The following is a 15,124-nucleotide window of genomic DNA, read 5'->3' on the forward strand; positions in this document are numbered from 1 at the left end:
TTGCTATGGTTATCAATGTCTTTATCACCTCAAGATTATATCACTTTCAGAGCATACTAAAAACTTGTTAATACACTATACATTGCCTGTTTATTGAGTGGTGTTTTACATAGGCAGCAAGTTGTGCTAATGGTCTATAATCTGATCACTTTGAGTGGAGTTCAAGGTGTTGGTTCTGCTGTATAAACTGCTAAACTGTTTGGGATCTGGCTATCTGAATAACTGCCTTTCTTCTGGGTAATATCCCTGCAGTTGCAACCCTTGGAGGTGTGAACAGCCTGCTACTGTAAAAGGGAGTGGGGCCTTATTGCCAGTCAATAGCTATAGCATTGCCACTAACAATGAAGAATTTGCTTCTTGGTTCTCTAGCAATATAGGACAAAAGAAGTAAGAGAGAAAATTTGAGCTTTGGTGGTAGAAATATGAGTAGACAAGTTACAACATAAAGAACATTTATGAGCTTATGACCTGGACACAGAAGAACAAAGACATTCTACCTCTTCATCATCATAGTAGCTATTAAATTAGGGCCTGTTGAATTATTACAGACCACGACTCTATGCATCCGAAGAAGTGAGGTTTTTACTCACGAAAGCTTATGCCCCAATAAATCTGTTAGTCTTTAAGGTGCCACCAGACTCTTTGTTGTTTTTGTAGATACAGACTAACACGGCTACCCCCGATACTTTACAGACCACGAATCACCTTGCTAACTCAGGAAGCCTCCACACAACTGAAGAGCCCAGAACTTTCTGCTGTGCAGAGCTATGAGCCTACAGAGAAAATTTCCTATATCTTTTACTGCTTCTCAGGACAGCGGGGACCTCCTGTCAGACACAGGTTTGATAACACCCCGTCTTGCCTTTTTGCATTTGCCACTCTCATGATAGCAAGTACTACATGAAGACTGAGCTACCTTCTGTCATTTTGCCTCACACCTTTTTTGGCTAGTGAAAGAGAGTTGAGAACATCTGCAACCTTTACCAACTGAGATTGTGAACACCTCCATAAGGGGCAGGAAATCTACCCAACCTAAATCACCACATAATTTGACCAGTGATTAAGAAACTATCAATCAACACAATTTACTTTTCCACCCGCTGTCCAGTAACTAACTTTCCATTCCTGAGCAAACTAATTGAGAGACTCACCAAGGGTAGTCTCCAACTCAGCCTAGATACTGATAGTATTCTGCACCTCTCCTAGTGAGACTGCAGGCCAAGACATGGGACAGACAGGACACTAGTGCTACCGATCTGGATTCTCCTTTTGGTCCTGGATAAAATTCTTACATCCACATTCGTATTGTTGGCCTTCTATGCAGCAGTTGACATGGCTGATCATGGAATCCTGTTGTCCCATCTCAGAGATGTGGTGGGTGCTAATGAGATCACATTGAGATGATTTCAGTCGTTCCTCTCAGACTCCAACCAGAGAGTTATAATATATCCATCTGGAGAATGCTGACCTATGGTGTCCCATGGGGATGTGTTCTCATTTCCACCATTGTCAACATCTGAGAGACTCCAGAAGAGAGAAATGTGAAGCAGTGTGGGGTAAAATGTCAGCATTATGCTGATGACCTTCACAATAGAGACAAGCAGCACCATCTACCAGCTATTCAAGGGCCTACTTGGAACCAAAAATTGAATGAAGAGCAGCTTGCAAAACCTGAATCCAGAAAAGGCTGATGTGATATTCTGGTGGGGAAAGGGAAGCGTTGTGAGGAACTTAACAGCTCTCTAACAAAACTTTCAATTGGACGTTGAAAAGTGCCCAAGTCACTTTTTAAATGAAACTTAGGCTCCTAAGTGCTTTTGAATATTATACCCCAAGTCTTTTTTTTATTTCAGCCCAAAAATGGTCTATGAGGCATTTAAAACCTGGTAAAAATGGAAGGGCAATTAAAATTAAACACTAATACTCAAAACAAATATTGGAAACAACCTTAAGCCTTATGTTCTTTATATTATTCCCTAGCCCATCAGCCCAACAACATTGTAAACTCTTTTGGGCAGGAACTGTTCCCTTGTTTTGTGCTTGTACAGCCTCAAGCACAATGGGATTCTAGTCCATGACTGGAGCGCCTAAGGACTGCAACATTATAAATGAAATTGTTTGTTTGTTTATTACATCTCATGTTAACTTTTCTGTTTCATTTTCTTTAAATTATCCTATTTTCTCTTGCACAAAGGGATATGAAGAACTTGTATGTTAAAATAACACATTTGCTTTGCATAATTAAATGAATGTATTGTTTACAAAATTAACTTCCTCAAATTAATACTTTAGGCAAGAACAGCACTGTTAGATTTAATGCATTTATATACTAGCATGAGATAAAATTGATCTATTAGCTGGCTAGTTCAATGATTATACATTTATTATGCCTCAACTCAGACAGTATCTATCATACATATTTGGATGCAAGCAGCTCTGAACTTTACAGTATAACTAAACACAGGAATAATACTTTATAAATCCGTATTTATTTGCCTCTAAGACTGCATTGCACCAATCTAGTCTGCATTTTCTTGGTTTGATTCCATTTAGTTTCATCAAATTTATAACAGTTTGTGCTTAGATTTAATGACCACAGTGATTATCCATTTTTACATGTGAAATGAGATTGTATGCTTACTATATTAAACATGTACTCAATCTAAGTTCGCTGGCACATCAGTCCTCCAGAGCTAATGTTGATTAGTGTAGATTTTAACATTGTTGTAGAAGATGGTATATCTTTACGGATACATACTGAGAATTATCTTAGCTCTTGCTGCAAAGAGAGAGAGAGAGAGAGAGAGAGAGAGAGGGCAAAGCTGTCCTCATGCATATGACATGCAGCCCTGGGGAAGATATAAATCTGGAATGAAAACTAATTGCTTTCTACTTTGCTGCACATCCTGTAGTATGCAGTATGGGGCTGGCCAAAAGGAATATATGCTATACATCAGCCATTAGCGATTACTGCAGAAAACTACCGCAGACACAATAAAATGAAAAGGATGGTTTTAAAATAATACTTTGGAGAATATAGACTTAATTGCATTTTAAATGTGTTTTGATTGCTCTTTGTTGATAGATGAATAAAAAAAGAATATGGAATATTTGATGTAGCTAGTGGAATGGAAAAAGCAGTTCTTTTGCATCTGAAAGATAAAATTCACAGCACTTTCCACATCTGCAGATATATAATGATATATAATGCAAGCAATTCAAAATGATGATAATACACAGGATTACAGTCTTTTCTTGACTCAGGAAAGAGAAAGGAATTGTAGCATCTAAAGTGTAGACACACAATGGGTGCATCAAATTAATTTGGTGTGACTTTGTCAGCTCAAGGACACTTCAAAGGACAAAGCTGAGCAAGGCAGCCACCAGTGATTTCTTTACTGCAACAGTGTAACATGCAGCTACACTGAACAGTTTTTTTAGGGACTTAATACAATTTTGTAAAGGATATGTTTCACATATGCTCTTAGCAGCTCTTGAGTTCAAATAGCACACTTTTCTATTTCTTTAATTGTGCTATTTTTTGTAAATGTCAAGCTGAAGTTAGCAGAAGTGATTTTGAAACAGAAATGCCTCATGAAACCAGATACAACCAGAGAATATCTAGATAATATAACAGTAAGATACCTCCAAACTGTGAAAGCAGTCAAGTTGAGGCTAAACGATTAGTATGATCATTTTAAGCATGGCTTTTTGGATACAAAGGTTAGAATCTTATTATAAAAATGCAAGAAAGTACAGCATAGGATTTATGGTCTATGTATCTAAATTCATAGGTTCATGAAATAACATATAAACTAAAATGTATTCATTATTCACAGACATATGTTAAATAGTTATAATCATGCAGATATTTAGTACCTAAAAAGATTTAATCTTACTATTTCTATGGTTGTGTTTTGTAGGAAAACATCATTTAATGTTCTGCAATGACAGGCTTTCCTAAGCTCCAGATGGCATTTAAGACTTATGTAGGACATCTAATAATCAATAAATGGCTTATGCAGTGAAGTCCTATTAATTCCATAATTATTTTAGTTATGTGTCAGCAGTCGTGTTGTGTGCATAATTTCGAATGAAACGCTGTACAGATGAGAACCGGGTTTAAGGGAATGAAGGTTTCTGCATTGAAATATATTTTACATTAAGAAAGGATGTTGAAATAGTACTCTTTTAACCTTAACATGGTCTGTATCCAGAAAGTATTAAGGGTGTAATTAACAGGAATATATATGATCTGAACATCTGTAAACCTCAGTAGATTTCTATAACATTTGCTATTTTCCCAAACAATTCTGGGTTAGTCTTTTCACACAAAAAATTCCAGTTTTAGAGAAAGCAGAGTATCGAAGGAGTGGAGAAGGGAAAGAAATATGCATAAAGGATTTGTGAAATAGTGAGGAGGCTAAAATTGGGTGGGTAAGAGATAGAGGTAGTGCAGGGAAAGGGATCATTTCTAGTTTCTCAAATAAAATGCATATTTTAGCTGTGTATTCAGTTTATATTTTATTTTTGTTCATAATGTATTCACACCAAAATACAACATACCAGTGTAACGGAACCTTTAAGTGGGGCTGAAAAATGCATTTCAGTGCAATCTTTAAACCTTCTTATAAATATTGCGTATTTATACTAATTGTTAAAACATGGTTTCTTTCTTTGATAGGGTTACTGGCCTAATGGATAGGAGGGAATTAGTAGACACAATAGATTTTGATTTTTAGCAAGGCTTTTGACTTAACATTATCTGACATTTCTCATAAGCAAACTGGGGAAATGAGGTCTAGATGAAAGTACTATAAGGTGGGTGCACAATTGGTTGAAAGACTGTACTCAAAGAGTACTTATCAACCGTTCTCACTCAAAGTAAGATGATGTATCTAGTGGGGTCCTGCAGAGGTCTGTCCTGATTCTGGTACTAGTCAATATTTTCATTAATGATTTGAATAATGGAGTGGAGATCATGTTTATAAAATTTGCAGATGATATCGTGCTGGGGAGGGAATGCAAGCACTTTGGAAGACAGGATTAGAATTAAAAATGGCCTTGACAAAGTGGATAATTGATTTGAAATCAACAAAATGAAATTCAGTATGGACAAGTGTGAAGTATTACACTGGGAATGAAAAAATTGAATGCACAGTACAAAAGGGGGAATAACTGGCAAGGTGCTGGTATTCCAAGACAGGATCTGGTCGTTATAGTGGATCACAAATTTAACATGTGTCAAAAATGTGATGCGGGTGTTAAATACCATTTGAGGCTGTATTAACCGGAGTGTAATATGTGAGACATGGGAGGTAATTGTCCCCCTGTACTCAGCACTGGTGAGGCCTCAGCTGGAGTACTGTGTCCAGTTTTGGGTGCCATACTTTCAGAAAGATATGGGCAAATTGGAGAGAGTCCAGAGGAGAGCAGCAAAAATTATAAAAGGTTTAGAAAACCTGACCTATGAGGAAAGATTAAAGAAACTTGTCCTGTTTAGTCTTGAGAAAAGAAGACTGAAGGGGTAACCAATAAGTCTTCAAATATGTTAAGGCTGTTATAAAGAGGGTAGTGATTGATTGTTCTCCATGACCAATGAAGATAGGACAAGAAGTAATCAGCTTAATCGTCAGCAAGGGAGATTTAAGTTAGATATTAGGAAAAACTTTCCAGTGATAACGGTAGTTAGCACTGGAATAGTAGGGTGACCAGATGTCCCGATTTTATAGGGACTGTCCTGATATTTGGGGCTTTTTCTTATATAGGCTCCTATTATCCCCCACCCTCTGTCCTGATTTTTCACACTTGCTGTCTGGTCACCCTATGGAATAGTCTTCCAAGGGAAGTGTGGAATCCCCAATATTGGAAGTTTTTATGAACAGATTGGACAAACACCTGTCAGAGATGATCTAGGTTTACTTGGTCCTGCCTCAGCGCAGGATTAGTCTTGAAGTCCTGTTTAGCCCTACATTTCTATGATTCTATGTTTTGTATACTGCAGCAATCTGAGTGAGTCTGGGCACTTGAATGAGGTATTTAGGTAGTTTTTATGACATATGTTTATACATTTATTTTAAAAAATCATGTATTTATTTTGCTTTTTGTGAATTTATAAATAACATGCATATTTATCTCGTAGGTTTTAAATACTGAAATGTTGTCATTAGTCTGTTGTGAAGATGCTGATATATATACATCTACAGTTCCATCACCCAGAAAAAATCTGAAGAGAGTGTGCGCATACGTGTGTGTGTGATACTTTGGTGGAAGCAATGTAATAAGTTGCATTCATTATGCAACTTTAAACATCTCATCTGGACTCTGCCTGCTAGTCCATCTTTAACTGGGACTACTACTAAGATTGCAAACTTCTGAGCAGCTTACAACAGCTATTATTAAAACACAAACCTGTCATAGTCTACGCAACCACTTATGTTGGCAAAACTTATGTTGCTCAGGGGTGTGAAAAAAACACTCTGACAGACATAAATTTTGCTGGCTTAAGAGGTAGTGTCCACAGTGGTATGTTGGTGACAGAGCTACCACTGCTCGTTGAGGTGGTTTTATGATGTCTGCGGTGTGGAATGGGCAATATACTGTTCTGAAACAATGACAGATTTAAGGATATTGATCTCTGCAACATATATATGATTAGAAATTAGGGCTTATACAACTGAAAAGAGTTGATTCCCAGCTTTTCAGAGTTCCAGCATTAGAACGTTCTGGGATGTTAGGCCTTACAATTATGACATAATTGTGTATGGAAAAGCTATTTTAGATCCTTCCAGCATGCTAGTTCAATCAGATCTCGTGTGGGTATGTTTTATCGAGCTGGAAATTACCCTTCCAGCTTGAAGTGTAGACATATCCTTAGGTACCTGAACTGTGCTCATCATCATGCATTTGAGTATTTTCAGATAGGAGACAAAAATTAGTACCAGTGCAATTTTTAAAACACTTGAAAACATTTAAAAATAGTTTTTTTTGTAAAATATCTGACATATAGGAAATGTGAAGTGGTGTGGAATAAAGGACTTACTGGTATTCATTTGTGATGATGTAAATGGGTGAAATCCTGTTCCCAATGAGGTCAATGATCAGGGTTTCACCCTAAATAGCACAGGGTTTTCACCCAAAGCCCTAAAGGACTCATCTTGCTCTTATTGTTTTACCCTGGATGTTTTGTTTGATTATTGTACTGTGTGTTTAAATTATTTGATTATTTCTAAGGAAATAATTTTGTCATAATTTTTTTTTAAGGAAAAATCACAGCCTGATAATTGTATAAAGGGCATACGGCACCAGTAAATGGTAAAAAAAGACAGAAATTATTGCAATTTTTAATACAAAAAAAGCCAGATTCTCGTCTAATATCAGTTTCACAGTCGTGTTACTCCATTGACTTCAATAGAATTACTCCTAATTTTCAACCTATGTAAATGAGATGAGAATCAGGCCCAAATGTAAAACCCTGACAAAAATATTGTCTGTAGTTGTGCAGCAGTGAACCATTCCAGGGCCTATGAGAATCTATCTTTTTTTGAGAAAGCATTTTATATATCCCTAAATGTTACGGTTTTATTGCTCTACTGCTATCTATCAAGACATCTTTACATATGGAAAATGAGCACACTACAGAATTAAAATACTAGGCATTCTCCAGCTTCAAAGTGCTGTACAAGTATTGATTAATTATGCCTCAGAACATCACTATGAGGAAGTATTATTATCCCTATTTTACAGATGGGGAAGCTGAGACACAGAGACTAAGTGACTTTCCCAAAGCCACACAGCAAGTCAGTGACAAAGCCAGGATTAGAACTCAGGACTTTCCGGAGCCCACTCCCAGGCTTTAAGCACTAGACCACATTGTTCACTGAAGTCAACAAGCATCTCAATGCAATAATGGACAATTCGAAGGACTCTTACATGGTCAGTGTGTCCATAAATTTACTTGCAAACTACTCCAGTATAACAAGATAATTTGAGCACTTTAGTTCTGTGTCATATAAATTGTTGAGTGTGCAGCCTCTTCAAAATGGGCTAAAAGTAAGAAAAGCTACAATGATATGTTGTAAAACTCAAGGCTTTGATATACCTGTAGCCTCAGAGCCTGATTCTGCTCCCACTGAAGTCATTGGAAAGACTTCTATTGACTTCCATAGAGTCATGGTTGGGTTCTTAATTATTGCTGTATTTTAATTGTATGTCTCTCTCCTTGAACACTTTACTTGAGGGTGAGAGGAATGCTTAATAAATATAATTATTTTGCATGTGTTGAATATCACTAAAGTCATCTAGAATATGCATTCCACCTTCCATGACTTTTATATGGTGGTTTTGGCCTGTACTTCCTATTTGAGTCTCTCATTTATGAGACTGTTTAAAAATAATGACACTATATACAGTTTTGCTGGAACACTAATAAAAATATTAAAAAATGAAATTAACTTCCTAATCTTTAGTCATGATGGGAGGGTGATGGTGTGGTCAGCATGTCTGCCACTATCATTATTCATTAGTTGTATTGTAGCTGTGCCAAGGATCCCAATAGAGATCGGGACCCCATTGTGCAGATTTAGTAGCTGACTTGGGAGGAGAGGGAGTACAGGAACCATGATGTTACCACGGTACTGAGTACAGAACGGTTCTATATGCTGCTGCATGGGAAGTCAAAAAGCCACAGTGCCTGTTTAATTGGGCTTGCTCAGGTTTGACCACTAAAACAGGAGCAACATACAACTCTCAATCTAGCTATTTTTCCATCTAATGTTAATGGAAGATGCCTTCTTACAAGGGAAGGAGATAAGTTGGACAAAGACTGCCTGAAGATGAAAGGCAAATGTGTGCAGGGGGTGGAGGTGGGAATAAAAAAGTCAAAGTTAGAATAATGTGTGCATCAAGTTTATAAATAATAAATGTATAATTTTTAATCAATATTTATTAATGATTTTTTTACTTTTTACTTTATTTTAACTTTTCTATAAATAAATTAATTATAAAAGCAATGTAATATGGATTAGGATTTTTCCATAATGCTGCTTACATAGGGCCTTTTCCTAACCACAGGGAGAAACTATTGGGAATGACTTATGCAAGAAGAGCATTACTTCTTACATTGGTGTAATACTTGGCCTTTTGGCTTCATACCTAACAATTGACCCAGGAGCATGGCAGTATTTCAATGTGACACACACCCTGATGTGTCTTACTGCTTACAATAATAGATTAATTTTGTCTATAATGTTAATATGACCGAATGACTTGTAAAAAAAAAGAATGTCCTAGTGCATTCAATAGATTATTAACTAACTCTAATGTATTAGGAGGCAAAAAGATTTCAACAGAAGGCTCCTACCTCTTTGTCAAATTTTTGTTATATACTCTTATCTGATAGAAAGATCTAATAAAGGCACTGTTACCATCTCTTTTTAACAGCCTTGTGCTGATGCAAACTACTCCAGTATGATTATAGACTCTCGTATATGAAATAGCTGCAGCATAATGAAGGTGAGATGAACCTAGAGTTGCCAACTTTGGTTGGATGAATTCCTGGAGATTTCATTACATGACATAATCTTATGATTCCTGGAGACTCCAGGACAATCTTGGAGGGTTGGCAACCCTAGATGACCCTGAAGCAAAATCTTGGATCCCAAAATGCATACTGTTCAGCTCTAGATCCAACCCTTGTTGTTTCTCCTTAAAGGAGAAGGGCTCATATGGTGCAATTTCTCTTCATGTTCCTTTCACTCTTTTATCCATTTTTAGCTTTAAACACTGGTATTTTAAGCAACTCCTCTGCACCAGGCTTTTACTAGGGTGTGCTTTTCAAATATAAAAGTCAGGAAGGTCTAAATTCTAATATCACTTTCTAAGCCTCTTCCACTTACACTGATGTCATGTAATATATATTCATTATATGCTAATTAATGCTTTTGTTTATTTAATTTTTTTTCTCTTCATCTGATCCAGTAGCCAGTCTCTTCCTTTGTAAAATGAAGGTATCTGTTTTTGTAAGCACAAATATGCAGCTCTTTGGGAAACCAGCATTCAGTTTACTACCTGTGCATTATGGCTGACTTTCCAAAGGGTTAATATCTTAGTGAATACTGGGTATATTTAATTCATTACAGTTTGTGTCCCAAATAACTGAAACTAGCAGCATGTCATGCCTTTTAGCTTTAACATTAGCTTTCACTGAAGGACACAATACCAAAGTAGACCATTCCAGCATACAATACACTTACAGTATAATTTCAGAGCATAAAGTATTTACTATCATAGTATAAGTATAGTCAAAATGTAAAGTTGACTGCTTACGCTGTTAAAATGTATGGTATAACTACAACATAAAATCAGAGCATTCAGTATATCAAAAAAAAGGGAGTTTGCATGCAGTATATAGAATTAGAGTACACGGTGTAACTATAAAGCATTCATAAAGCTGAAACCAGACAAGTGAAAGAATTACAGTTCATCTAATAATTGAGACTAATTGCTTTCATGAGATTAGAATTTTTTTCACATCAACATTTTTACTGAGACTGATATTCTCCAATTTAACCATAGTATTAACACTACTAATGTTTATGATTTTTCTGCTTTGCGCATAGTTCATAATGTCATCTTGTTTACAGAAGTTCTTTTTCCAGAGCCAAAAATGCATGCATACAGCTGTTTCTCTAAGAGTACAATAGTGTAACTGTCTCAACCGGTCACCTCTTCTTTCATTGTCTGCATAACTTTACTGGCTCATGATTTTATTACTTCCCAGAAACCAGAATTTACTCGTCATCTCGCATGGTGTCATAACAGATCTAATTTCTTCACATGAAAGCCAGTTTTAAACACTGCACAATAAAAGGTGCCATACGAAGAATAGATTTTAATAAGAGAAAAGAGATTCTTTAAACCTTATGTCTGAGGGAAAAACCATAAAAGTGAAAATTAAAATTATTTATACTTAGACTTCAATCTTGCTAGCAGGTTACAAAAAGAAAAGACTCCTCCATATATATTTCTGTTTTGCAGAGAAATGATGAAGAAGCTGTCGTGGACAGAGGTGGCACTCGTTCCATTCTCAAAACGCATTTTGAAAAGGAAGACTTGGAAGGTGAGAGATTATTTTCCTGTGCATTTCATTGTCTATTTCTTTTCCAAGTGTTGGACACAGTTCCATTCTCATATAAACCCGTGCATGCTCATTGATTTCAATGGTTATACCAGGGTGTACATGAAGGCAAAATCTAGACCACTGTTTTTAAAAGAGGAGTATTGCATATTCCTCTGGCAACATTAAAACTTGGGTGATAGGGGATAAGATTTCCATAGGATATTTTAAATCCCAATCCTGTAAATATGCACATATGTAACTTTATACAAATGAGTAATTCTTTCCAGTGAGACTACCTGTGTGGAAAGCTATGCCCATGCACAGGGCTGGATTAACGCAAGGGCTTTAGGGGCTGCAGCCCAGAGCCTCAGACTAAGGGGTCCCGCAAAAATAAATTCATAATTATATACAATTCAGTGGTCACCAACCTGTCGATCGCGATCGACTGGTTGATCCTGGAGCTTCTGACTGTCAATCGCAATCTCCAGGCCACTAAAAGTCCAGTGGCGCAGCAGGGCTCAGGCAGGCTGACTGCATGCTTTGGCCCTATGATGCTCCTGGAAGTGACCAGCTGCTGGCACATCTCTGTGGCCCCTGGAGGGGAGGGAGGAGGCAGCTCTGCATGCTGCCCCTGCCCCAAGCACCATCTCTGCAGCTCTCATTGACTGGGAACTGGACAGTGGGAGCTGTGGGGGTGGCACTTGTGGGCGCAGGCAGCGCACATAAACACGCTGTCCCCTTGTCCCCAGGGGCACGCAGAGACTGTGCCACTGGCCAGGAGCTGCTGGTGGTAAGTGCCTCCCAGCCGAAGTCTACACCTCGCACCCCCTCCTGCACCTCAAACCCCTGCCCCAGGTCAGAATCCCCTCCTGCACCAAACTCCATCCGAGATCCCGCACCCCTCACCCTCTCCCACACCCCAACACTCTGCCCCAGCCTGGATCCCCCTCCTGCACCCAAACTCCCTCTCAGAAAAAAACCTAATATAACAGCTATTCTAAGGTAAGAAGTAGGCTATTTTGAATTAACTATATTCTACATGTTTTAAGACTGAAATGTAACCACAGAAAAAGCTTTATGTTAATTAAAAGGCAAGTTTAGTACAGCATTAATAGCCTCCATGCCATAATTATGATAGTTTTGTTTTAAATTAGGAAAAAGACTTGTATACAGGGACCCCACAAAATCTAATAGCCCCAGACCCACAGGAGAGTTAATCTGGCCCTGCCCATGCATAAATGTTTGCAGCATTAGGGCCCCAGTAAACTGTTTGGCTTCACTGCGTGTCCTAAAATACATGATTATTTCATAAAGAGCCCAGTCCTGCTATCATTGCACATTCAGGTCTCCATTAAACAAAATAGATGTTGCATTTTAGAGTTGTGCACTGTCACTCACTTGAATGGGCCTACCCTTTAATGTCAAGGAGTAGCAGATAATTTAGAGATATGGAGTTCACCATAGCACATTGGACTAATAATCCACTTTATCTGGTATCCTTCCTCTAGAAGTGGCCTATGCTTCAGTTTATAATGTATAGATTGTAAACGCTTTCTGGCCGGGACCTGCCTTTTTATTTGTTGGCAAAATGCCCAGCATGTTTTTGGGTGCTATGTAAGTAATAGATATGCAAAATTCAACAGCTAATCATGATAGAGTCAAATCGAATTCTGAAAAATATAGGAATATAGATAGATATTGGGCTTGTTTCACCCTAGGCTCCATGATGGAAGAAGCTTATGCCAGTGTAATATACCAACAAGTCCTGTTTTGCTGGGGAACCCAAAGTTGGCCATTATAATCAAAATGACACCTGCCATCACTTGGAGTGAATATTCTTTTGAGATGATAATTGAGTCCATCTTGAAAAGGAAAGGAAAAGGTGACCAAACTGAAAAATACCCCCAAATTTGGTTTGTTTCTATCCAATAGAGATTTCTTTTATTTTTCTCAATGAAACAAAAAAAATTCATTTGGATTGAATGAAATGTTTCTAACATTGATTCAAACTTACACATCAAATCAAAATGGTTTATTTAAAAATGTCAAAATGAACTGTTTCTACATTTTCAAAAAAATTTCTAGCTTTTTTTTTTTTTTTGGCTCAAACAACTTGCCGAATTCAACACAAATTCACAAATAGTTTTGGTGATCCAAAAATGCATTTCCTCCTGCTCTAATGGCAAAAACACACTAATGTGAAATCTCACTGAAAATCTGAAAAACTATTCTGCTTCCAAGAACATTTGAAAAACTGGAAACTGGACAAATATTGATTGAAGAAACTTTCACTCAATTTTAATAATTTGGAAAACTAAAAAATCCTGTGGTTTGCCTTGGAAATCTACTAATCTTTTAAAATAATGGCACAATGTTATTAACAATGTTATAAAATTGATTAATTGATATAGGATACTGTGGTTAGCAGCTTTTGAGGGAGATTGCTGTAGGATCAACTTGATATCTTTGAAAATACATAACTGCCACTTCCAGTGGCATAAAAAAAGGTTTAATATGCTGTAAGTTTGAATGATCCCATTGCTGTTAATAGAATCCTTGCTTGTCCCACAGACAAGTCCAGACACTCTATCACCTAATTAGATAAATCAATGGCTCTTGTATTGGAGAGTGGACATTACTCAGAAGTGTGACTGTCTTTTCCCCATCCAATGTAACTTATGATGGATTCTCTGGTGAAAGTTTACATTTTCCCTAATTATGTAACATGCTTCAGCTATATAATATGTAATTACATAATTAAGTATTTAATTATGTAGCTTATTTCACTTTGTATAATTAGACAATTAGGTACATTAGTTCTTCATCACATTTATTTAATTACATTTACTGTGTTTTAAAAATGTAAATAAATAATTGCTCAGTATTATAGCAGGACACTAGTGTTGGCACTGTTAAGGGTCTGTCTGTGCCTTATTCTTATTCAGGGATTTATAACCTGGGTGCAAGAAATGAATGTTACTTTAGACTGAAACTTGAAATGAATGTTCTTAGGCCAGGAAAGATTTCTTTCCCAAAAATGTGAATAACTGGACATTTGGGAGTTTTCAGCTACTGGTGGTGTTTTGTCAAAAAGGTTAGTTTATTTTTCTGATATTTCCATTTAAAACATCCTGGGCCAGGTTTTCATCAGCAAATATTTTTATATTCATATATTTGTGCATGCCTAAATTATGTGTGTAAGAACACAGAGTACACACTCCAATTGTGCATTTGAGAGGGAATATGTCTAGTTAAAAGCCCACTAGCCTGGTGTGCATGTAAATGGGCTTATTCACTTCAGGTATCTGTCTGCATAGTGTAAGTTCAGGAGCTTGCAGTTGGTCCTTTTTTTCTCAAACACTACAACAGTTCAGAAATAGATTCTGTGCAAAGCTTTGGCATTCATGTTCTCAGCACAAATGACTCTTTTTCTCACAGTTAATTTTCATAGAGTTCACAAGGTTATGGTCAGTCACTAATATAGAGCAAATCCTTTGGCTGATCGTTACTTGAATGAAGAGAGAAATTAATCTTTAAAAACTAAGCAACAAGTCGAGCACTTTGATATAGCCACACTTTGTATATGTAATCCTGTAGTCCTCATGCAGGCAAAATTCCTGTTGAAATAGTTTGCATTCACATTTAAATGGGAGTTCACCTGAGGTCGATGTAGAGCTTAACAAACTATGTGCATTGTTACCGGGACTTTACATGCAATTCTGTTGCCATGGCTGCCAATACTTAGTAACATAGCACCTCCCCATAATCGCCGTGAGGGGGCCTCCATCATGCTTCTGACTAAGATCCGTGAGAACAGCAATTTGCTTCTGTACTCAGATCTCTTCAACCAGACATCAGTTCTCCTGTCTTCTAGACAATCCTTTACAGTAACTTATGCCACCACAGAACATGATGTTGGAATCTGCTTGGTGTAATGAATGGTCAGCAACGACAGTCATTAATCACTCTCTTGTCACTGACCCAACCATCTGCCCACCAGGTTTT

The 15,124-nt window shown here is 37.2% G+C and overlaps 1 protein-coding gene across 3 annotated transcripts in view; it reads left to right on the forward strand.

The window, feature by feature from the left end:
• SLC4A10 (solute carrier family 4 member 10) overlaps positions 1 to 15,124 on the forward strand; it is a 265,490-nt gene that overhangs the window by 85,148 nt on the left and 165,218 nt on the right. For all 3 annotated transcript variants that reach the window (XM_034785814.1, XM_034785813.1, XM_034785815.1), the window contains exon 2: positions 11,038 to 11,119. In XM_034785814.1, the coding sequence (XP_034641705.1) occupies positions 11,038 to 11,119 (82 nt within the window). The remainder of the gene's footprint in view (positions 1 to 11,037; positions 11,120 to 15,124) is intronic.

The sequence above is a fragment of the Trachemys scripta genome, chromosome 11 (genome assembly GCF_013100865.1).
Source record: "Trachemys scripta elegans isolate TJP31775 chromosome 11, CAS_Tse_1.0, whole genome shotgun sequence".
Taxonomy (NCBI): domain Eukaryota; kingdom Metazoa; phylum Chordata; order Testudines; family Emydidae; genus Trachemys; species Trachemys scripta.